At 44.1% G+C, this 24,015-nt stretch overlaps 1 protein-coding gene across 2 annotated transcripts in view; it reads right to left on the bottom strand.

The window, feature by feature from the left end:
• Positions 1-510: 510 nt before the first annotated feature.
• nkain2 (sodium/potassium transporting ATPase interacting 2) overlaps positions 511-24,015 on the bottom strand; it is a gene marked incomplete at its 3' end in the record, with an annotated part of 56,347 nt that continues 32,842 nt past the window's right edge. Inside the window, exons 4-6 of one of the 2 annotated variants that reach the window (XM_079753465.1) lie at positions 11,240-11,440; positions 2,205-2,265; positions 511-596 (exon numbers count right to left, since the gene is read on the bottom strand). In XM_079753465.1, coding sequence (XP_079609591.1) covers positions 511-596; positions 2,205-2,265; positions 11,240-11,440 — 348 coding nt within the window. The remainder of the gene's footprint in view (positions 597-2,204; positions 2,266-11,239; positions 11,441-24,015) is intronic. The other variant, XM_079753466.1, reaches the window with a different exon arrangement.

The following is a 24,015-nucleotide window of genomic DNA, read 5'->3' as shown; positions in this document are numbered from 1 at the left end:
CTCTCGCTCAACCCACACCCCATGTTATTGTAACTGCAATAGCCTGAGAGTGTTATTGTTTGTCTCTGGGCTAATCGATGTTCTGGGAGAGGATACAGAGCCACCCAGCGTTCTAAACAAATGCAGGTAATGCGAGACAATTGCAATATTAATGAAGGAAGTTATTTAGAGGACGGGGAAAGGGGGGGGGCGGTTGTGCTGCACTGTATCCTATTGAACTGTGTTGTAAGGTGGTGGTGGGAGTGTGTGCGTGGATGATGGCGGCTTTAAGCAGCCTCACCTGGCCCCCCGAGTCAGACTCGGGGGGCCAGGTGAGGCTGCTTAAAGCCGCCATCATCCACGCACACACTCCCACCACATGGTACATCTGTGTTGCGTTGTTTTACATTCTGTATTCTATATTTAGTTTATTCCGTCATTGCAGCTCACATACATCATTTGAAGGCCTAGAACGCAAGGTAAGATAATATATAAGGGAGATGGCTGTATGCTGGAGGTGTAGGGGCAAACTCACATGTACATGGGCTGCAGCTGGAGGTGAGATGTCTTCTGAGGCCCCTGGTACCCATACGAGTCGAAGCCGCCTATAAAATCAACTACAACAACGACAACAACAACAACAACAACAACAACAACAACAGCGGTCAGCGATACCTGCCACCAGACAGCGGCTCCAGCAGGTCACCCCATAAAGAGAGATTTCCCAGCTCAGCACTCCTTGTCTCCCAGCGCTGGCGCGTAGCCCACACGGCCAGGGGCAGATAAGCCCGTTAGCCCGTTAGCGTATCCCCATAAGATCGGTGGAATGGAATGGCTCCTCTCGCTGGAGTTCTTTCTAACAGAGTGAACACATTGTCTAGCTCCCCTGCAGAAATGTCAAGAGACGTTTTTTATTAATAACGGGCCATCCCACACATACATACAGGCACACAGAGAGAGAGAGACACACATGCACACACACACACACAAAGACACACACATAAAGACACACAGACACACACGCACACACACACACACAAAGACACACACGCACACACACACCCAGTCTTGCCTGTCAGGAGTTGTGATCGCAAGAGCAGCGAAAAGGAAAGTTACTGTTTTATATGGGATATTACATTCTTGAATGGGTCAAATTTGCTTCTCCCCGAATGGACATTGAAATAGACAGTGTTAAGACTCATGAATGTTTTCAGCAGAGGAACAAAGAAGTGAAATATGTGCCTGAATATTATTTTTTAATAAACCCCAACACAAAGAGAAGTATGGCATCACAAGAAGCAGTATAAGTAAATTCATTTGCATTGATACGCGAAACAAACACACACGCACGCACGCACGCACGCACGCACACACACACGCACACACACACACACACACAGCAAGCAGAGTAATTAAAAGTTATTAGCCTTCTCAGTAACTATAACTCTTCATGGGTCCTGTGTGCGTGTTAACATGTTCATCTAGGGCACTGCCTTTCATAAGCCAGCTCTCTAATTGTTGTTATTATGATCATAATTATAAGTAGTAGTATGTCCCTCTCAGGCTGCCAAACTGTAGTTACGGCACCTCCTGCAGTAACCCCCGTACCAGAGCCATAAGATGTCCCTCAACCGTAAAAAAAAAAAAAAGAATGAATTGTGTTTCAGGATCTCTAACAAAGCCTGCTAGAGGCTTTGTTGTGTTGGATAAAAAACTAAGGATTTTTCATCCCCGTTTCCTTTTTCTCTTTCCGCCTGAACTAGGAGGACCTTGAACTGAACCAGTGTTATCTCAACACTCTGAGGCCCAGCGACTGGGACCTCCGCCCGGTCGTATTTGGCTACAGTTTGGTGCGGTGCCCGTGGAGGTCCGCCTGATATCAACAGGCCCCGGCTTACGCCTCCTGCGGTGACCGCGGAGATTCAACACGGAGGCCGACACGCATCTGCTGTCCATCTTCATGCAACGCTGCACCCGCTGTGTGTGCGTGAGTGAGTGAGTGAGTGAGTGAGTGAGTGAGTGAGTGAGTGAGTGAGTGAGTGAGTGAGTGAGTGAGTGAGTGAGTGAGTGAGTGTGTGTGTGTGTGTGTGTGTGTGTGTGTGTGTGTGTGTGTGTGTGTGTGTGTGTGTGTGCGTGCGTGTGTGTGCGCGTGTGTGCTTGTGTGTTTATGCAAGCGTGCGTTTGTGTGTGCATGTACGGGTACGTTTGTGACTGTGTTTACTCACAGCTGTCCTCTTCTTCTGAGATGAGCTTGACCACGTAGCAAGCGTATATGAATCCCAACAGCTAGAAGATAAAATGGGAGAGGGGGGTGGGGACGGAGAAAAGACCCTCTGTCATCATCGAGAACATGAAATGCAGCTCAAGATAGTACAGTTGCATGTCAAATTACGTCGTTTCAATGTGTGAATCATTATTTTGTGAATAATAATGATCATTATTATTATTTAAGGAGAAAGAAAGTTTACACAAAGGTAAGGAAGGAAGAACAAATGGAAGAAAGAAATGGGAAGGAAAAGGCATCAGACGGTGAAAGGCCTTCATAGACAGTGTGTTAAACAGGGCTACTCTGCCTTGAAAACGTCATGGTCCCCGCTTTAATACTTCTCCAGTTACGTATTGAATATTTCGCTCGAGGATCGAGACTCGCCCTCTTAATTTCTGACCATCAAAACCGATTTCTGCTCCCCCGAGGGGTTCAACGAAGCTATAACGTTACCCACTCGGATAGAATTTCCTCTGATGCAATCTATTTTCATGTCATGAGTTAGACAACATTATGCTAAAAATACAGAAAATCCATTCAACGTCTCTATTTAAACGCTGTCGTGACGAGGGCCGGGTGGCCTCATCACCACCACTGTTGTGAGAGGAAAACGAACGAGTCCTCACCACTAAACAGAAAGTAAAACCAAATAATGATCATAACAAATAGATCATGTGATTCTATGGACGGCGCACCAGTAAAATTGATTCCCTCAGTGATGTATTTGGTCATTACTTCTTCACGTTTTCCTTGACTCAATAATATTGATCTGTCACAACAATTTCACATAAAGACACACAACCCCGGAACTTTTCTATTGATATCAAGCACAATGCAGGTGTATGTGTGTGTTTGTGTGCGTGTGTCTGTGTCTGTGTGTATGTCTGTGTGTGTGCATGCATGCGTGGATGTTTGTGTATATGAGTGTATGTGTGGGTATGTGTGTTTGCCTGAGTGTGTATGCATGCTTCTGCATGCATGCCTTCACGTTGATGTGTGTGTCTGTGTGCGTGCGTGAGCATGTGTGTGTGTGTGTGTGTGTGTGTGTGTGTGTGTGTGCATGTGTGCGTGTGCATGTGAGGGGATAAAGCGGTACACTCTGGCAGAAGAGGAACTCGGCTGTTTTATTGGCTGTCTGTTTCCAAGGCGACAGATCAGTGCCTGTGGATTGGAGCAGAGATGCAGGAAGTAAGGTTCAGTGCGAGGTCATTGTTATCGACCTTTCTCATCCTTCAATGACAAGAGGCACTGGGAGAGAGAGATAGAGCAATGGACGAAAAAATGGATGAAGAACAGTTTGAAAAGTAAAGACAGAGTGTGAAAATAAAAGAACCATGGAGGAAATACGGGAAAAAAAACTGAAGGGAAGCGAGGGAATGTCCTTTGTCTTTGTGTGGCCATTACTTGGCTTAGTGATCATATCTCAAACATGCACATCAAAATAAAAGGACTGTTGCTTGATCCAAGCTTTATGCCGAATGCAAATTACATTGATTTCGAGATACAAACACACACACTTCGCAAAAGGACAGAGAAGAGATTTCCTTTGTTTGCATGTGTTTTTTTATAGAGAGCACACACACACCAACACATGCTCACACGCATACATAAAACATCTCTACTAAGCCATAAAAGTTGTCAAGCACATTAGTGATTCAGCATATATCTCAAGGTCTCGACCTCATTTACTCTAAATAATGTGTCCAGCTCTTTGCTCATTCTCCCGGCTCTCTCTCTCTTTCTAACAAGAACACACACACACACACACACACACACACACACACACACACACACACACACACACACACACACACACACACATGCAATCAACGGCCAAAAGGGTCACAACTATGGTCACTGTAGACGAGCATCTTAAACAACTTAAACTTTAGCGGTTAAGCTCTCATAACGACACATTTTACTCTGTTGTATTATATTATGCTGTAAAATGTGCCGTATTAGTGTCTAAAAACATTGACGTCGTTGACCCCCACCGTCCAACAATCCTTTTCCCCACACAATATCGCGTCCAATACAAAGTGAAGGGGAAGCGTTGCCATTTGTAGGGGTGTGGGCGGGGAATGTAGCCATTTTTGATGGGGGGGGGGGGGAATTCCCCCCCATCAAACAATGGAATTTTGCAGAATTCCATTGTGAGCTCGAAACTTGTTTACAATGGAAATACAATTTCCATTTGTTTTAGTTGAATGTTCTTTAGTTGGTATCTATGGGTGGTGCCCCTTAAATTTTAGTGGGTGCTCATACATTTTGGAGGCTGCTCCTGACTTTTTTCAAGTCGGACGCACCAGTGCTGCCAAGTGAAAAAGATCATTTCGATCCAACCTATTGCCATGTTTAAAAAAGGTTTTGGGTTCAATGTCCCTTTTAATATAAAATGTTGTTACGGATATTTAGATAAATAAACAAAGCTCTACGATAAATGAAAGGTTTCAAGTAGACCCGACCATCGGTGATCGGTATTGGCCGAGATAACATTTTACAAACTGCATATGTATATAAAGATATATATTTCTCGGGCTCCTTTCAGCTCATCCAAGATTTAGCATTTCCATTTCAGTCACAAAGCAAAAGGTCCTTGGAGGAGGACCTCCACAACAGTGCAGTGAGTTGACGGGGTAGTGTGTACCGCGTGCACCAAGCAGACTAGTATCCTGTTAATATTCGGAATAATCAAAGCATTACGTTTCTGGGGCTCGGCTTGTAAACACAATATCCTGCTCGCAGAAAGGACTATGAAAAGAAAGGATAATCTTTGATTGTGTTGAATAGACCCAACCTTTCAGACGGCCACCCCCACAGTGGCTGGGGACAGTGAAGGATTATAATTCTACCACTATATTGCTAATTCAGTGTTATCCTCACCCGGGCTGTGCAGATGCATAATCCGGTTTTGTTGTTGAGAAAGTGGTAACGTCAGTAAATACAAACTCTTGGCAATGCATGTGTATTGTCCAGGATTTTATACTTCGCTCCTCCGCAGTCGGTTGAATAAATGTAAGTTAAGGCAGGAAACCCACTCAGACTTAAGCCTCACACCACCGCGATATTAAAGGTTATTAAAACCAAGTTTCTTCTTGAGTCACGAAGTAGGCACATTAATCCAAGCGTCATTCATCCAGCCATCCATGCGTCCATCCACACATTCATCCATGTACACATATCTATCCATGAATCCATCCGTCCGTCCATTCACTCACCCATCCACACAACCGTCTATCTCCACATCCACACATCCATTCATTCGCTCACACTTCCATCCATCTATCCACACATAAATCCATTCAACCATTCATCCATCCACACAGCAATCCACTCATCCACACAGCCATCCACTCATCCATCCAATCACCACTCGGCAGCCGTCCAATTGGACGGCTGCCGAGTGGTGATTGGTGAATCAGTCGTGCCCTGCGGGCCGCATGACTCTGAATATCGACTTAGTTTGCAGGCCCTGGTGAACATGGAATTGCTATGTTTGAGAGAACCTCCATTCTTGCTCCACCTGATAGATCTTCTTGTGTTATCCCTGCTGCTGGGGTTCATGCCTACCTTTGGAATAAAAAACTACATCTAGCATTACCCAAGTAAAAACATAAAAAAGTTATGCTTTCAACACTGAAAAGAGACCACGGTGGCACAATTGTATGATATGAAGTGCGATTTGTCGTACCCGTGTTCTTCTTTAGTATTTTCCGGACAATCTTAGCAAACAGTGTCTACGCATTTGCGGTGTTTCTAAAAGAGGATGAACACATACAAAGTTAAGGCGGGCATTAGCCTTGCTATCTGCTAGAATGTGGAATGGAGGTGTCCGTAACATAACCGATGGCTCTGCGGTCATAACTTATCTGCTCGGGAGCGCTCCGTTCGGTTCCAAGGGAAGCTCCAGAGATCAGCTCACTGAGGGCCCCCTTGCCGAGTTCCCGCTACCATAGTTTGTGTTTAATTAGATATAGAGAGGAAAAACTTTGCGGGCGTCTGTAGAGCGACCCCACTAATCATAAGAACAGCGACGGCCCTGGGGCCGTCTGGTAAACCATTAGGCCGCCGTCGTCTCCTCTACCCATGGTGTCTCGATGGGTGGGCTCTATCGCGCTGATGGTGTCGATGATTTATTACCCTGCCATTAATTGGACAATTGAATAGTTTAGTGAAGTCTTGACCCAATTAATTCCCCTTCCGAGGAAGAAAAGAATAATAGTTTAGTGGATGAATAAAAAAAACACAGGGGAACTCTGAAAGTGCGTCTATGTCAGGCTGTACGTCTTTCATATTCAGCCGACACGTCGCTACATCTCTGATTGGTCATAGCAGTCAAGGGAGAAGGTCAAACGTGAGCTCATTGGCTTATTGTGCACCAATAGACGCCGATGGCTGGCACAACAAGAACAGGCATCACAGACGCGTTACTGGCGGCAACGATCCGACTGCAATGTGTTTAAGCTGCGATGGGCATGTTTGATGGTGTGCTCCGTGAGACGTCGGAGGATCAAACGCGGCGTGCGAGAGGTGTGGAGGCCATGACAGACACGGCAAACCCTTCCATCGCTTTTGCTGCGTCAAAGGTAATCGAGTGAACCCGCAGCACCCAACGGCATACAATAATTGGATCAGCTCCGTCCACTCAGAGTATACATGCCCCGTGCGCAGTTACACAGTACTTGAAGGAGAAACAGAGAAGAAGAGACATCGTATTGTGTTGTTGAATTCTTCTGCTTCTTAGCTTCCAGTCGGAGAATGCTTAAGTTCCTCTTAACCCGTAACCACGGTCAAGTAGCGAAAATGTGGTCACATTTCTTTTTTCACCATTTCAATACTGACTAATATTTGCTGTATTAAATGACACGACACCACTCTCATATTTCTAGCTCTGTTTATCTGTGTGTGTGTGTGTGTGTGTGTGTGTGTGTGTGTGTGTGTGTGTGTGTGTGTGTGTGTGTGTGTGTGTGTGTGTGGGAAGAGGGGGGGTGGATGCACATGTAAATGAGTGACTGAGTGTGTTTGTGTAGGTGTGTTTGTGCACATGTGTGTGTTCTTGTGTGTCTGTATCTGTGGGTGCGTGTGTGCACTTTTGGGTGTACGTGTGTGGGTGTGTGTGTGTTTGGTTGTGTGCACGTGTGTGTGTACATGTGTGACTTTGTCTGCATGGGTGTGTGTGTGTGTGTGTGTGTGTGTGTGTGTGTGCACATTTGTTTGAATGTGTGTATATGTGTGTGTGTGTTTGTGTGTGTGGGGTGCGCATTTGTGTGTGTGTGTCTGTGTATATGTGTGTGTGCATGGATAATATTTCCTATATTCCCAGCCTTGGCGCAGAGCGAGGCTGGAGGCACTGCTACTTATCTGGCCCTGGCAGTCCTTCAAACATTTGGGCAGATGATGTGCGGCTCATGATTTTTCCCTGCATTGAAAAGTCACAGAAGGCGGCTGTAATTGAAACAGCTTTAAATATCTCATCTCCGACTGTTTATAATAGCCCGAGTCAAAAGCAGTGGACGTCCAATATTCCCTATCAAAGCCGTCCACAAAGACCCTAAACGTTTTGGTTTCATTTTTTAATTTGCAGGAAATGGGAATTCTAGGTTCATCTTTCACTGCCGGCTCCTTTGTGTGGTGGGGTGGTTTGGCTGGACACTGGCTACCCTCGGCATTGGCCTGCTTTGACCACAGCCGGTTATTAGGTTGAATAACCGGCTGAAGGGAGGAGCTGGGGGGAAGAGAGACGGAGCGGTCTGTCTTCATGCCTTTTAACCTCTGCCAAGTTAAAGAGTAAACAGAACAATTTCTGCTGATTGTGAATGGATATCTGGACGTGTAATAAGTTATTTATTCACATTTCTTAAATAAAAAATGTGAGTGTGTGTGTGTTTTGTAGAGCAGATAGCAAATGAATACAGGGCCACTGGTAAATTAATGACAACAGCACATCATTTGGTTTTAAGTTATTCTGTGGTTGACATTTAAAATATGTTTGTGTCTGTGTATGTGTTTTGATTGAAGGTAGTAACATAATAAGAGGCTTTACTCTACTCGGCTGGTTATTAGAATAATAAATACACAAGACTTTTTCATTAAGCAGATTTCCGAAAGCACAAAAAACCCAAAGAAAACAGGTAGCAGTTAAATACTTCCCGTATAACCTTACATCTGATCCAAAATGGTCGGTCTTTCTTCACCAGGTTCATTAGATTCATTAGATGTTAGATAGGTGTGGCCAGCACAGTCACTTTAAAGGACCTCGACCACAGGCCAGCCGGCGGTCAATGGATTCATTGCGTGTTGTTTCCACGAATGAAGGCGAACCAGGAGGGAAGTCGGCCAAACTAAGCTGACAGCGCGTGCAGTGCTGGCTCATACTGTGTGACAGTGTGTTGGTGTGTTTCCTAACACACCAATTACCAAGAGCCCGTGGTACAGTGGTGTACTCGCTTGGCACCCAGCCAGACAATAAGTAACATGCTATCGACTGACATGGGGGCAGGGGGGGGGGGGAGAGAGAGAGAGAGAGAGAGAGAGAGAGAGACAGAGAGAGAGAGAGAGAGAGAGAGAGAGGGAGAGAGAGAGAGAGAGAGAGAGAGAGAGACAGAGAGAGAGAGAGAGAGAGAGAGAGAGAGAGAGAGAGAGAGAGAGAGGGAGGGAGGCCATGTTCTTATATTAAGTTGTTGTGCCAGTATGGTTCAAGCGCAAAACAGCCAGGGAGAAATCTAGATATGAGCATCAATTGAAGGCGCACCCTATGAGGTGAGCCATGCACCACCGTTCAAATCAGAGTGACGCAAATTCATTTAAGATCCCAAAAGACTAGCGTAGTATGATTTATCATAAGCTGAGCAATTTCTCAAAAGGAACAATTTCCTAATTTTGCTTTCTCTGCAGATATCCAGTCATAAATGAGGCAAATCCTTGTTTATGGAAAGTTGTGCGTTCATGAATATGTGTTGGCACACCTTACAGTTTTTCTCAATCGTTTAAACACGTTTTCTGAAACTTTAGCTCAATTTCTCAAAACTCTAAACACAAACCTGAGAAGAGTAAATCATTTTGTCAAAACTACACAAATTCTTCTCAAAGCTGTTTTTTTCCACCAAACAGTAATCAGCTATCAAATGAACATCACTTAGAGAGCATTAATTAACCACTGGTGTAATCCATTCAAAATGTTCCATCAAAATACTATTTAGATATGTTTTGTCATTATGAGGCCATCTTACAGATTCCAATGTATAAAATTGTTTAGAAATAGCTTTCTTTTTAAAGTTGAAATTAGGTGGTACATCTAGTATAAAGACTGTTGCCATATTGTAATAAAATACTGTGAATATATCATATAAATATTGCATTGACACAATCATATCAGAATAGGATAAAATGCATATTTGTCTATCTAATGAGCTCCAATGGGCTAAACTCACAATCCCAGCTTCCCAGAGTCATACTGTACACCTATAGTTGATGCTTCAACATTGTTCTGACAATACACCAATGTTACCTATTTTGGTAAATTACAGTACAGTAATTGCACTGATAAGTAAAATGAAAAACACTACAGTAAGGAAATGCTTAGACTGTCTTTTGGGGGATGTAATGATGAAATCAGTGCAAATAGAAGTACAAAAAGGTAACAAAGCAAATATATATGTTTTTACAGTAATACAGTAAAATGTTCAGCTGAACTGACTGCATAAAAAGCTTTATCGTAAGCCAACAAAAAATAAAAATAAAAATATAAATGAGGTGAAACAGATCTACATGTAAATCTGTATGTATCCCACCACCAATCCTGATCAGGCCAAAGGACCATATCAACAACACAGTAGAGCTCACCGAGTCCTCTTTAATGCTCTGACACATGATTGAAGTGTTTTGCCAGTTGAGTTCGAACAGGTGAGAAGTGAGTTAGACTTATTGGTAATTAGTTGTTGCGTTTTGAAGGCCAGTGTGATCCAGGTGAACCAAGTGTGCTAAATGATGAGATCTGTGCTTAGAGTTTATCAAAAATGTGAAAACACTGGAATTGTGCTTAGAGTTTAACAGTCTGGAGTCTTGAAGTTGATACATAAGCTTCAAGTTTTCAGAATTGTGCGCATATATTTTCATCTTTTGTGTGCATACAATTGGGAAAACTGTAATAGGCAGAATAATGCAAACACAAACACACACAGCTTACACACACACACTTACTCCGATAAACACCTAGACAGACGCACATGCGCGCACACATGTGAATTGTCTGTGGGGATTTTTGAGACGAAAGTCTCGTCTTTTCTTTTCTTCTCCTTCCAAAACGTTCTCCACAGAGGTTTCTCCACATCATTTAGAACAAAAGATGAAAGACCAAATCACCGAACCAAACTAACCAATCAAAAGCTTCAAATATCCCCCCCCCCTCTGTTGCTGTCTCCATCTCTCTCTGTCTCCATCTCTCTCCCTCGTTCTCTCTCTATCTCTCTCCCTCTCTGTCTAAATGTGTCACCTGACAGACGTAGACAGACAGAGAGACAGATGGGTAGACAGACTGACATCACAACAGACTGACAGATGGATAAACAGACCAACAGACAGAGAGACCGACAGACACATGGAGAGACAGACAGACAGACAGACAGACAGACAGACAGACAGAAAGACAGACGGAGAGACAGACAGACAGACGGATAGACGGACAGACAAACACACATACGGAAAGACGGATAGACAGACAGAAAGACACTGACAAACGACAGACTGATAGACAGACAAAAAGGCTGACAGACTGTTCGAGGACAAAGAGATAGAGATAGGTGGATAGATCGACAGACAGTCAGACAGACGGCCAGACAAACAGAGACAGATGGATAGACGGCCAGACGGATAGAAATACAGAAAGGCTGACAGACTGTACACGGATAAAGAAATTGAGATAGGTGGAAAAGATTGTTAGACAGACAGACAGACAGACAGTCAGACATAGAGACAGACAGCAGTGTGTGTACTCACGGCCAGCAGTATCTGCAGCGAGGAGTGGGCCACCTCGATCAGCTGGTAGTCCAGCAGGCAGCCGGCGATGGAGATGTAGCGGTGGTCCTCAGGGGCCCAGGAGGGTGGCGGGGCCACCGGTGTCACCTTGCACCCGGGGCCGTTCTCCATCCACCAGGAGCGGTGCATCGACAGGTTGAAGGTCAGGACCAGGTCAGAGTCCTGCACACGCACAGGAGAGAGAGAGAGAGAGAGAGAGAGAGAGGGGAAGAGAGGGGAAGAGAGAGAGAGAGAGATGGGAAGAGAGCGAGAGAGAGAGAGAGAGAGAGAGGAGAAAGAGAGAGGGGAAGAGAGAGGACGTGACAGAGAGGGGAAGAGAGAGAGGGGAAGTGAGAGCGAGCAAGAGAGGGAGAGGGAAAGACAGAAAGCGGGGAAGAGGGAGAGTTGAGAAGAGAGAGGAGACATTCGATTTGCATGTGATCATGGCAACCCAGATAAAATGCTTGTACACGCTCAGTGTCAGGGTGTCAGTTTTAACATATCTTATGGAGGAGAGGGGGGAGGGAGGTAAGGGGGGAGTCATCAACCAGGTCTGATATAGGAAGTGACGGAAAGCACCAGGGTGGTTTGGAATTTCAATTCTGTATTCAAATGCTAGAACTCAGAGGACCCCGGTGACATTACAATATTTTATTGTATTTAAATCAAATCCAAAGAGGGTTTGATTAAAGGACGCGGTTGAAGGGAGACAGGAGGTCCAAGCGGAATAAGAAGAAAGGAAGAGAGGGGAGCGAGACAGAGAGGATGTGAAGAAATAGGTATAGATAGAGAGAGAGAGAGAGAGAGAGAGAGAGAGAGAGAGAGAGAGAGAGAGAGAGAGGCGAAAGGATGGGTAAAAGAGCAGTAATTGGAGTGTGAAGGTCTCGGACAAGTTTGGAGGATTGGGAAAAGCACATGGAATAGTAATGTCCCTCTCCCGTCCCTCCCTGGCTCCAGATGTCATTAGGCCCAGTGTGTCTGCTGTCTGCACCAACAGGGCTATGCAGAGCATGTGCCACAACTGTCTATAGCCTTACCATCATTCTGTTGGTCAACCTATTTCTAAGCACGGCCAAAGCAGTTGCGCACGAACATACAGGTGAAATAAACAGAAAAGACTTAATGGGGTATGATTAATCAAAAGCAATTACTGATGAAGGGGTTTGACCTACAGAACTCGCTTAACTCGCGCCACCGTGACACGGAGAACCGATGAAGAAAATGCTTTGCAGTCCAGGCATCTGTTTATCAAGTCACTCGACCCAAAAAAACAATGGTGACAGGCCGGAAGTCTGTGCAATCGATTCTAATTGATTGTAGTTTTAAATGAAGCAGAGACAAGTTTGTTGATGAGTTGGACATGTGGTTTTTGATGGGGCCGCATAACCGCATGAACTTTAATTCAATGAAAATGTCCCCACTACGTAATTAAATCTCACCGAGACGTCTTTCAGAGAACGTCTGCGCTAAATGGCCTTATGAACTACAATTAAAAAAAGATCCGCAGGTCAGAGGGAGTTACAGAGAATGATGTAGTAGACCCACCAATCAAAGAAGAAACTAAACCAAATATCAGGACAGCAGAAAAATGAAGGTAAGCATAATGTCTACAACTATGCTACTTGTCCATCCATTACCCACATGCTGCTAATACCATAGATGTTCCCTCAACCTCCTGAATGTATTCAGCACCTGAACATCACGATAAGATGGTCGACCTTAAATAAGGCCATTGATAAATGGCCTACGAAATCACCAGATATCTTTCAATTACACAGATAAGTAAGTACTCAGACACATGAATGACACCCCCTCACCCCACCACCCTCTCTGTCACAAGGACACACACACACATGGACACACACACACGGACACACGGACACACACACACACAAACACACACACACACACACACACACACACACACACACGGACACACACACACCAGTGGTAAACTGTGTAGTGCGTTTGCGTGGAAGTACTCTAGTAGTCAAATGAAAAGCTTAGCTCCTCCTAAGATTGAACGACTCCATTAATGCATCACCAAGCGAGACTGGCAGCCATTGTTTGAAAAAGCCATTTTATGTTTCTCTCTGAGAGCTAGCAGTAAAGACTCTATACAGGGCTGCTGAAGACTACAGTCAGAGGCACGCAGGACATATGGTCCTCCACTGGGAGTAAGAGGAAGACGTAACGCCAGCAGGTAAATAAAAGGCTGTGTGGAAGTTTGTCTTCATCCGCGTCCCCATCTGTTTGGCGTGTGTACTCTGTCTCCTGGTCCAGGCAGGTAAAATGAGCCACTACAGTATTGATCCTCTCTCAGGGGCACCAACACACGCATACACACGCACACACACGCACACACACACACACACACACACACACACACACAAGCTGTACCTCAAACATGCCCCTCCGGTAATGCAGACATATTTCATTGATCTAATGTTCAATTATAATTGACATCCGGCATCATTCTCCTGCATCCTCATCTCAGATCCCCCCCCCCCCTCTCTCTCTCCCTCTCTCTCTACCCATCTCATTCCTTCTCTCCATTTCTTGGTCTGTAACTCTCCTTCATTATCCTTTTTTTTTTAAATCACCTCACATTCCTCCCCCCACCCTCCACGCCCCGCCCGCCCCTTAAGTTCCATCTTAGGACTCTATTTCCGTCTAATGAGTAGAAGACTCATTAGTCCATGGTCCCGATTCATCTCTAACGGTACCTCCCATCATCTATCAGGAGACGGTATCACTCGATGGAGACTCTATCTCTTCCTCGTCCCTTTGTCCACTCCTGGGTTGCATTTTCTTATTTCACCATGTGCCCATCTGTCTTCCTCGCCATGTGCTCTCTCTCTCTCTCTCTCTCTCTCTCTCTCTCTCTCTCTCAGAGAACCATGTGGGGAATGTCGTTAGTGAAGCCCAGTAGCACTAATGATCCTGCTCATTAATAAAAATTTGGGCCACTATGAGTTCCTTCATCATTCTCTGCGAGCTTACGAAGGTAAGTTAGAAAAATGATATATTCAAAAATAAACAGGAATAAATTGTGTTTTTTAAGAAGGTTTCCGGGACAACAACTTTGATAACTTTGCCATGACTGGTTACCAAGGTAACGATACACGACCTAGTGACCTTGTGTGTGTGTGTGTGTGTGTGTGTGTGTGTGTGTGTGTGTGTGTGTGTGTGTGTGCGTGCGCGTGCGTGGATGCGTGGGTGTGTGCGTGCGTGCGTGCGTGCGTGTGTGTGTGGACATCCTGTTGCTGTGTAAACATGGCCAAGGGTCATTTTCCCGTTATCTCTTTTGGTCACTTAAAAAAAAAAACACACCATACTGCAGTAGAGCAATTCTAAACACAGAATATACTTCAGTTATTACAACATTTAGAGTTAATGTCCCGCAAAATGTAATATGTTGTTTCTTCCCTCCCGAACAACAATGCAATCAAATTTGCACTTGTAAATACCCAGATGTATTGCTGTGGTTTGCAAGGGGAACACAAAACCAAAATCACCCCCCAGCAAAATACACAATGTTCCAATGAGAACACAGCATTGGTGCTGAAGGTATTGGGTTATGGGGTAGAATTTAATATAATAACATTAAAGCCTCCAGCAGGAGCCATAGATTTAATAAAATTCTGAGATATTAATCTGTCTAGTGACGAATGAGGACCATTTGGGCCGTGGCACGATGAAACAAATGGGGAATATTATTAGCATTATATCTGTGTTGTATATCTGTGTAGTGTAACGCACAATATAGTGTTTGTGTCTGCACTTGTGTTTGATCGTGTTTGCAGGGATTATACCTTTGTATATCTGTGTCTTTTTTCGGTGTGTGAGTGTGTGCGTGCGTGCGTGCGTGTGTGTGTGTGCATGTGTGTGCGTGTGTGTTTGTGGCAGTGTCCGTATACACTGCCAGTAACACATTAAGATTAAGAGAGTTTTTTCTATTTACTGTAAATGTACACACCTAGAAATGGATAAACCACATGCACCATGATAATTACACATGATGGGCGAATCAGGTAGCAATACAGCTCACCAAAAACCTCAAGGAGTAAGACAGTAAGGATCCCCTACTATGCGTTTCTTCTCAAGATTTCTTCCTTGCTAATTTCAAGGGAGTTTTTTCTTGCCCTTGTGGGGGCTTGGGTAAAGGGGTGTGTCATAAATATTTGGCCTGTTAAGCCCTTTGAGACTGTAATGGTGATTAAGGGCTATACAAATAAAATTGAATTGAATTGAATTGAACTAGAATTAGTGCTTGTACATCATTTACATTTACGTTGAGGGTATTTAGCAGAGGCTTTTTATCCAAAGCAACTTATAATAATCACATTTGTCAGAAGAAAGAGAAACAATAATATATCGCTGTCGGGACAGTAAAGATATTGGTGCCAAGCATTTATAATCAGAATAGCAGAATGCCTCATGGGATCTTTTGTAGTTGTACTACTTTAAAATCCTAAATCCAACGTAGATATACCTTTCGTTTTTAAAGAAACCTTTGTTTTGCCACATTTCACATTATAAACGCTGTGGTAGTTTCAAACCCTACAATGAGTTTGAAGTACTTACAAATCCTTTTACAAAATTAATTACGAAACAATGACCAAAACACCATTACTACCAAACAAAGTAATCAACATTTCCTTGCTCCCATCCTCCCAAAACAGTGGCATTCATTGCAGGGTTAATTCACGATGTACAAGCCCTATAGACCAGATGAACACTGTGTAAAGTTCCACGCAGATCTGCCCAATTGTAACAAAGATCAAAGGGTTAAGGGTGACCGCATGCTTTTAAGATGAAAAGTTATGAAATGCGCTCAGAACACACTTGGCCCGGCTGTTCTTCCAGCAGCTCACTGTACATTTCTCCTGCACTTTTCGTGCGACTCGTGTCTGTCCTTCATCATCCTCATCCTCAGCCTTTTATATCCTCTGTCTTAATGCTTTCTTCTTCCTCGCTATCGCTTTATCTCCCCAAAGTGTGTGAGTGTGTGTGAGTGTGTGTGTGTGGGAGAGAGATTGTGTGTGCATGGTTGTGTGAGTGTGGGAGAGAGAATGGGTGTGCATGCGTTTGTGCTTGTGTTTGTCTGCGTGAGTATGAGTGTGTATGGGCATGTGTGTCTTTGTGAGTGTGTGTGTTTTTCCCTGTACTAGTAGAAAATCATACACACACAAGTTCTCTGTCAGTCTCTGGATGTGGGCGAGCGACACTCCACTGAACCACAACCTTCTCTCCCTCCTCTCTCTATCTCTCTCTCTCTCTCTCTCTCTCTCTCTCTCTCTCTCTCTCTCTCTCCCCCTCATTCAGGGGGCCTGCTTTCAACTCATCTCCATCTCTCTCTGCTCTCCAATCCCAAGGGAAGAGGGGAGAGAACGCTCAGCTGGCACAAGACAGGTTGGGGTGTGGTAGTCGCGGCAACCGCGGGCCAGGGCAGGTCAGGCACGGCTGGATAGATGTGTAGAAGGATGGATGAATGGATGGACGGAGATGGACAGACGGACGGATAGAGGGATGAATGGATGGGTGGGTAGATGGGCGGATGGATGATTGCATGAACAGACAGGTCCAGGTGGGACAGAGAGACGCGCCCATGGATGGAAGGATTGAGTGAACTCTGAGATGGGGAGAGGGATGGAGAGAGGGGGGGTTGGGGTGGGGGTCGACCTCCTCTGTTGAATCTGTACCTGCTCCCTCTGGACACACACACACACACACACACACACACACACACACACACACACACACACACACACACACACACACACACACACACAAATACATAAATGCGCGCACACTCACACACACACATACATAAACACACACACACACACACGTAAGTGCACACACACCGACACACACACACAAACACATCCAGACACACACACACACAAATAAATAAACATGCACACACACACACACACACACACACTTACATGTACACACAGAAACCTACACACAAATAAACACAGAAACAGAAGCTTACTGAAAGCAAAAACAAAGTGATTCAAGAACAGTCTGCAATATAATTAGACAGATAGAGCGATGAGAAAACAGTGAGATCGGAGAGATGCCAGCCAAGTAAAATTACCTTTTAACATAATTCCACAAAAATATGTGTGTGGCTCACATTTTCATTTTCTCACTCCAATTGTATTGGATTCTCTCTCTCTCTCTCTCTCTCCCTCCCTCCCTCCCTCTCCCTCTCTCTCTCTCTCTCTCTCTCTCTCTCTCTCTCGGACCTCCTCCCTTGTCCGCTGTCTTTTATTTCAGACCAATATGATCAGTGCCTGCATGTCTATGTTGTTTTAGCTGTGATTTCCCAGGAGTCATAGAGGCCCCATCCCATAACGCCTGCAGTGCTTTTGCTCATTCTGATTGAAAGTGTTTGGGAATTGTTATACACTGTACATTGTGTGTGCCTGCGTGTGAGAGAGTTTATTTTATATGAAGCTAATCCATGAAGCATTGAGCACCTTATATGTGTAAATGAAAATGTAATACATTCTTCGATAGCAGCATTGCTATGGAACTGCCTTGTTGCCTCACCGCCTGGTTTACTCTCCCGACGTCAAAGTATGTCATTTCTGTTTTGTTTCTATCACGATTATTCTTAATAATAATCCAATAATCCACAATTATTTAAATTCCTACTCCACTTTGGTCAAAGCTAAGACATGAATGCTGGACTAGCTTGGTGCGGTGGTTGAAGCGAAGACATGAACGCTGGCCTAGTTTTGGGCGGTGGTCGATCGACTGCAGAATGGTGAGCATCACCTCTTTAATGTTTATAATTCAAGCCAACCTACATCTACTTGAACATGTTACAAATATTTTACATTTAGCAGAAGCTTTCATCCAAAGCGGCTTACAACTGTTAATAAAGACGTTCACACACCGATGGCGGAGTCCACCACGCGAGGCGTCGGGAGCAGTTAGGGTGTGGTGTCTTACTCAGAGACACCTCGACACACCGCTACGAGGAGCCGGGATTCAAACTAGCAACCTTCCAGTTACAAGTAAACCCAATCTACCTCCTGAGATAAGCCAATCCCCCACATGGTCATGGTCTTGTAGAGCTTCCAACAATAGCTGCCAAGATGTGAATGAGACATCAAATGGAAAATCATTGAAAGAACCTGTTTAAAAGAACATTCTGTGCAGGAGGAAACACCGCTTTCTGATGATGAAAACCTGACCTATTTCATCTGTTGCTGCTGAGAAGAATTTGATGCAAATCCAGCCTCATACCTCTTGATACCCATAACTATTTTAAAGGAGATCCTGAAACAAATTAGTTTCTTTAAATAAATAAATATTCAGTTGTCAGCTATGTGATGGATGTAAATACATACATGAACAACTTTGAGCTAAAACCTCCACTCCAATGCTTCTCAATGCAGTATATTCTCTTTTCACTCTTTATATATTCTTTTACAACTTTTCAATTTGTGAGCTATATACTTATTTTAGAGTGGATGTTTCATGCCTAAAAGCAGGGAACTCTCTTTGAGGTCGTACCAGAGAGCAAGCATTCCGATAAGAAGATTAAAGGTACTCAAACGCACATGGTTGCTAGGCAACTCAAATCAACAGAACTCTCCATCGTGAAGTATGGTACCGGGTCATACAGCCATTGTCACATAACAATGTCCAATTTATGTGAATGGTGACAAAAGGAAAGAAAAAATAACTCCTATAGTTGATAACAATTTGAAGATAGCATCGTGAATCGGAGAGAAAGCATTTTAAAAGAAGTAACTTTCCAGAGTTCAGAGTGTACTGAACCATTTTCTATACCAACGGCTTATTTTGTATCTCCTTCCCAAGGTGGCTCACTTTTCCTGCGCTGTTTTTTTATGGGTTTTCTTCCCTTGCCCTTCGACTGATGATTTAAGATAAGCAGGTGGTGCTGTATTTTTAGCACCTTGCATTTAACGTCCAAGAGTCGAAAACCTCAGGACAGGAGCAGCTCTGTAACGTTGTCCTTCGTGTTTTTTTGTCAATGCCTCCTTATCTCTCTCCTTCCTCCTCTCACACCCCCAACCCCCCTACCCTCCCTTGTTCTCAGGCTCAGACATGTGGCTATGACACATCTGAACTTTATGAAAATCAAAAAAACCTTCCTCTTTCCCATTCGCCGAGCTGACCCAAACCCAATCTCTTTCTCAAAGTATTGTTCATCTTCCTTTTCTTTTCACCACTTTCTCCATCTCTGCCTCGGCCACCCACGTAATCCCACTGACTGTCTCCTCTCCCTCTCCTCTCTGTCGCCTGTCCTCGTCCCTTTGTCCGCCCGTCTCCCTCGTCCTGTGCTGTCCACCCAGAGCTGTGTGCACCGGACAGCGCCGGCTCCTAAAATAAGCTCTGAGCCTTCTGCTTTCATGTGTTTGTAGGTTCCCCTGTGTGTGTTGGTGTGTGTCTGTGTGTGTGTGTTTGTGTGTTTTATTTTAAGTTTGTATGTTTTTTTGTTTGTGTGTGTGTGTGTGTGTGTGTGTGTGTGTGTGTGTGTCGTTCATCGCAAGCCCCTCTGACAGTTGACTCATATGGCAGATGACAGATTTCACCACTGCTGGGAGAGCAATGGGAAACACACACCCTCACATGCACACACACACACACAACACACACACACACACACACACACACACACACACACACACACACACACACACACACACACACACTCTCTCTCAATGCAAAAATGATTGACAGCTGGATACTGTGGGTTCATATGCATGTAGCTCTGGAATTGACAGAGTGGGTGGAAACCATCAGAGAGAGAGAGAGAGAGAGAGAGAGAGAGAGAGAGAGAGAGAGAGAGAGAGAGACTATGTGTGTGTATCTGTAACACACTGGCAGTTGTCTATTTTTATTTATTTATTAAAATGAGACAGTTTTGGTCGAAGAAGATAGACAAGAAAAAGACAAAGGATAGAAAAAGGGGAAAGGGAGGTTTGTATAGGATTTGAACTAGCAGTACGGATGCAGTGTTAAGCACATAATCTATCAAAGCATGTAAGGAGAACATATACTTGAATGCAGTGGACTACATTTCCCAAGAGGCCTTGTGGTTTGTTGTTCGTGTGTTGTGATGATTGTAATCCGGTGCGAAAGCTGTCATGTCTAGAGAAAAATTTCCCCCCTTTTACTGCTTGTATTATATATCAGCCAATAGAGTGCTCAATTGATAGCTTTACTCCGCTAGTGTAAATGTCCATTAACATGATAGAACACAGCCACTATAAAACACACAGGCTTTCAGATCACATAGTTAGGCTATTGATGTTTTTGTTCATTAGAAGGTTAGTTAAATTAATGATATTGAGAGCCCCCCCCCCCCCCCCCCCCCCATATCAATCAAAAACAACAACAAACCTTAGGGCATATGCAAATGTCATGGCATTTTGAATGTGATGATTGAACCTCTATGTAGTCATTATCACGAGACGTTTTGGGGTTTGGTCGCATCTCGCTGTGAACGCGGCACAGACTTGCTCTATTGGTTGACCTTCAGAGGACGGTTTATATTCCTCCATTCATTAACAACAACAACAACAGCAACAAAACAAAGTCTCAGTGAACTGTTTTGGGCCCACCGTGCTGAGGGCTAAACCGTCTCGATAGGTTCTGGACGGGGGCATCAGAGAGGCTCTCTCGGTGTTAGTTTGCCGTGACTGCAGTGGCTGAGGGGATATCTGATGTTATGACAATGGAACAAGATTGATCGGGCGGTGAACAGCAGAAAACAACACGATGCCTTCACAGCATCGGGTATTATTTTGATAACGACTATCCCTCTATCACGCTATCGCAGCAGGGAGAGGGGAGAGGCAGAGCGAGAGAGCCGTGGAAAGAAAGAGGAGAGAGAGGGAGAGAGAGGGGGGGAGAGAGAGAGGGGGAGAGGGAGAGAGAGAGAGAAAAACAAAGAGCGAAATAAAGATAGACAGAGAGAGAGAGAGAAACAGAGAGAGAGAAAAGAGAGAGAGAAAAGAGAGAGAAAAGAGAGCGAGGGAGAGAGAGAGAGAGAAAAGAGAGAGAGAGAGACACAGAGAGAGACAGAGAGAAAGAGAGACAGAGAGACAGAGAAAGAAAGTGCGAAACAAAGAAACAGAAAGGAGGAGAAACATTTTCTTTTGGAGGGGTGTAAAGCAGGATGGAGCGAGAGATAGTATTAGAGTTAGTGGAAGGTAGAGAGGGAGGGAGGGAGAGAGAGGAGACAAATTTGCATTGGCACCCTGAGGCGTTAAAAAAAAAATAGAGTTGATTATAGGTGAAACAGGAGGAGATTGGACGGATGGAGAGACATGAGGAAGAGCAGGGAAGGGAGAGATGGAGCCAATAGAGTGAAAGCGAAATGAGAGGGAAAAAACAGCTAGAGGCAGGAGGAGGGAAAATAGACCCATTTGTTGAATTCTTGTATTACGAGAGTGTATGCTGTCAAAGAGTTACAAGATACAAGCTGTCTATGGAATGAGTTTCGCGTTGGGGCGAGCAATAATTCAGCATCACCCTTGATATAATAGTCTCTGAGTGGTGTAGTGGTTGTATAGTCATGGAATAAAACTTAAGTCCTACTGTCATATCGGGTTTTGTACTCCCAATGAATTATGGTGGCAAGCCATAGTCTCGAAATTGTACAAATTTGAGGTTTGAAATCAAAGAAAAGAGGGAATTAATTCTGAAGGCCATTTTTTTATTGTATTTCTTAAATAACCCTCATTTATTCAGGAATTCTAGGCACCTCTTTCGCAAGAGAGATATGACAGACAGCACATACTTGTATGTCGGGGCCCTCATGTGGACAGTTGTACCGTGTAGACTGCCGTTTTGAGTCTATTAGCATAATAATACGTTGTCGATATTGCTCTACATACCCTGTGATTATCATGATAATACCTTTCCCCCCCCCTCGGCCTAGTTCGGCACCGGGCGCTGTGGTAAAACGGATGGCCGCATGTCGCGCTAAGTGGGTCACTGTTAGCGTGTCCTTGAGCCCGGTGACTACCATAGCCTGTCTTTTTGTTACCAGCTAATTGACACAGGTGTTGAAAATAAACTCATTAGTCTAATCCTGCCTTTGCCCAGCTGTGTTAATTACAGCCCCTCACTTGAACATTTTAGGGTCTTAACAGTGAGAACAAACACATTATTGGACATCAGTCACGCTGTGTTTGAGGATAAATAAACATCCCTTTTTCTTTGGTTTGCCGTGAGGCCAAAACGAGCAAGGAGAAACACATTATTTGGTTTCAATGGGGACACGAAAAACACATACTTTCATAAGCACACCGATTCATACCATGACCATTGATGGTACTCGTTGTACTGTTTAATGGTATGGTGTCCCATAATATTATCATGTACCTATTTATAAACCTAAATGCCTATGTTTCTCAATGTGGCCACCAACAATGAGATCAAATTTATTCTAGCAGTGGCATCCCATAGGGTGACTAATCACAGGAGGGTCAAAAGCACACATGTCTTCATTCCAACCAATCACTGCAGCCGCTGATTCCACTGATTAAGCACACCTGGAAAAGAGCGAGCTCGTCATTTAAATCACATCGGCAGTAATCTATTCCAATGAAACCTCTACGTTATTAGACCTCCATGCTTGGTCACCCTACTATTAAATTGTCATTGGATAGATTTTCAATGTTCTTGTTAAAAAGCTCATATTCTCACATTAATGGTATAACCCCAAAGCATATTCCATGGGAAATCACTCATTAATCATATCGCCGATGTGGTTTGATATTAACCTAGAAACTACTTTTTAATATGGAACATACTCTCTCTATAGCCGGACTCTCGGACCAGGGTGCACGCTGAATTTTAAACCACTGACCCTGGCTTGCTCACGTTTCCACTTTACGAAGTCCCTCTTGAATGTCCTTAAGGTCTAAAAATAAGATATGTATAATCCATTAAATGAGAGAATGCCATTAGTGAGCTAATGTAGCCTAGACCAATTAAGTGTTTGAAATGAGGCTTCTCTTCCTTGCGTCTTGGAGGAGGCCAGCAGGCTTTGTGTGCATAGCGCAGAATTAACAGAAACATGGAGCTTTTACCCGTGCTGCCATTCCCATTTTATGACCCTGCCATAATCATACGGCTAATTCAGAAGAAATCAAAAGCCAGAATTTAAAATAAATTAAATCGATTCACACGTCATACAAGCGCATATGTTTTTTCAATGATCTGCATATCCAACCCCCTTGCAAACACATTTAAAAGAAGACATTTTGAGGCTAGAGTAATGGTTTTATTACACGATGCAATTACGATGCAATCATTTGACATAGTCACTCGACGCCGCTAATATAATCTCGCCTAAAGACGTGGCCGATGCACTGAGCCACACTAGCCCATCACCCTATAAGCTAACGCCACTGTCTCCATTACGTAATGACTACATCTTGCGAGTTCACGTTCTGTTTCTCTCTGCAGATCGGTCTGGATCTCACGGGGCCCGAGGATGGTGTAGCAATCAAAACAGTTTAGGGTCGAAATAGACCGAATAACATCATTAAAAGACAAACAGAAATCTGCACCAAAGGCTTATCCTGGATCAGAACATGTTTTTTTGCTTTACTTCCACCCGGATTGGACGAGAGGGAAGAGTGCCGAGCGACACTCTGATTGGCTGGAGTCTATTGAACAACGTGAGGCTGTGGCCTTATTTGGAAATCATTACTGCCCAACCACGGCCAGATTCATATTTATCACAAAAC

This window comes from Pollachius pollachius, assembly GCF_949987615.1.
Source record: "Pollachius pollachius genome assembly, chromosome: 16".
Classification (NCBI taxonomy): Eukaryota; Metazoa; Chordata; class Actinopteri; order Gadiformes; family Gadidae; genus Pollachius; species Pollachius pollachius.
This window is presented reverse-complemented; position numbering and strand designations above follow the sequence as displayed.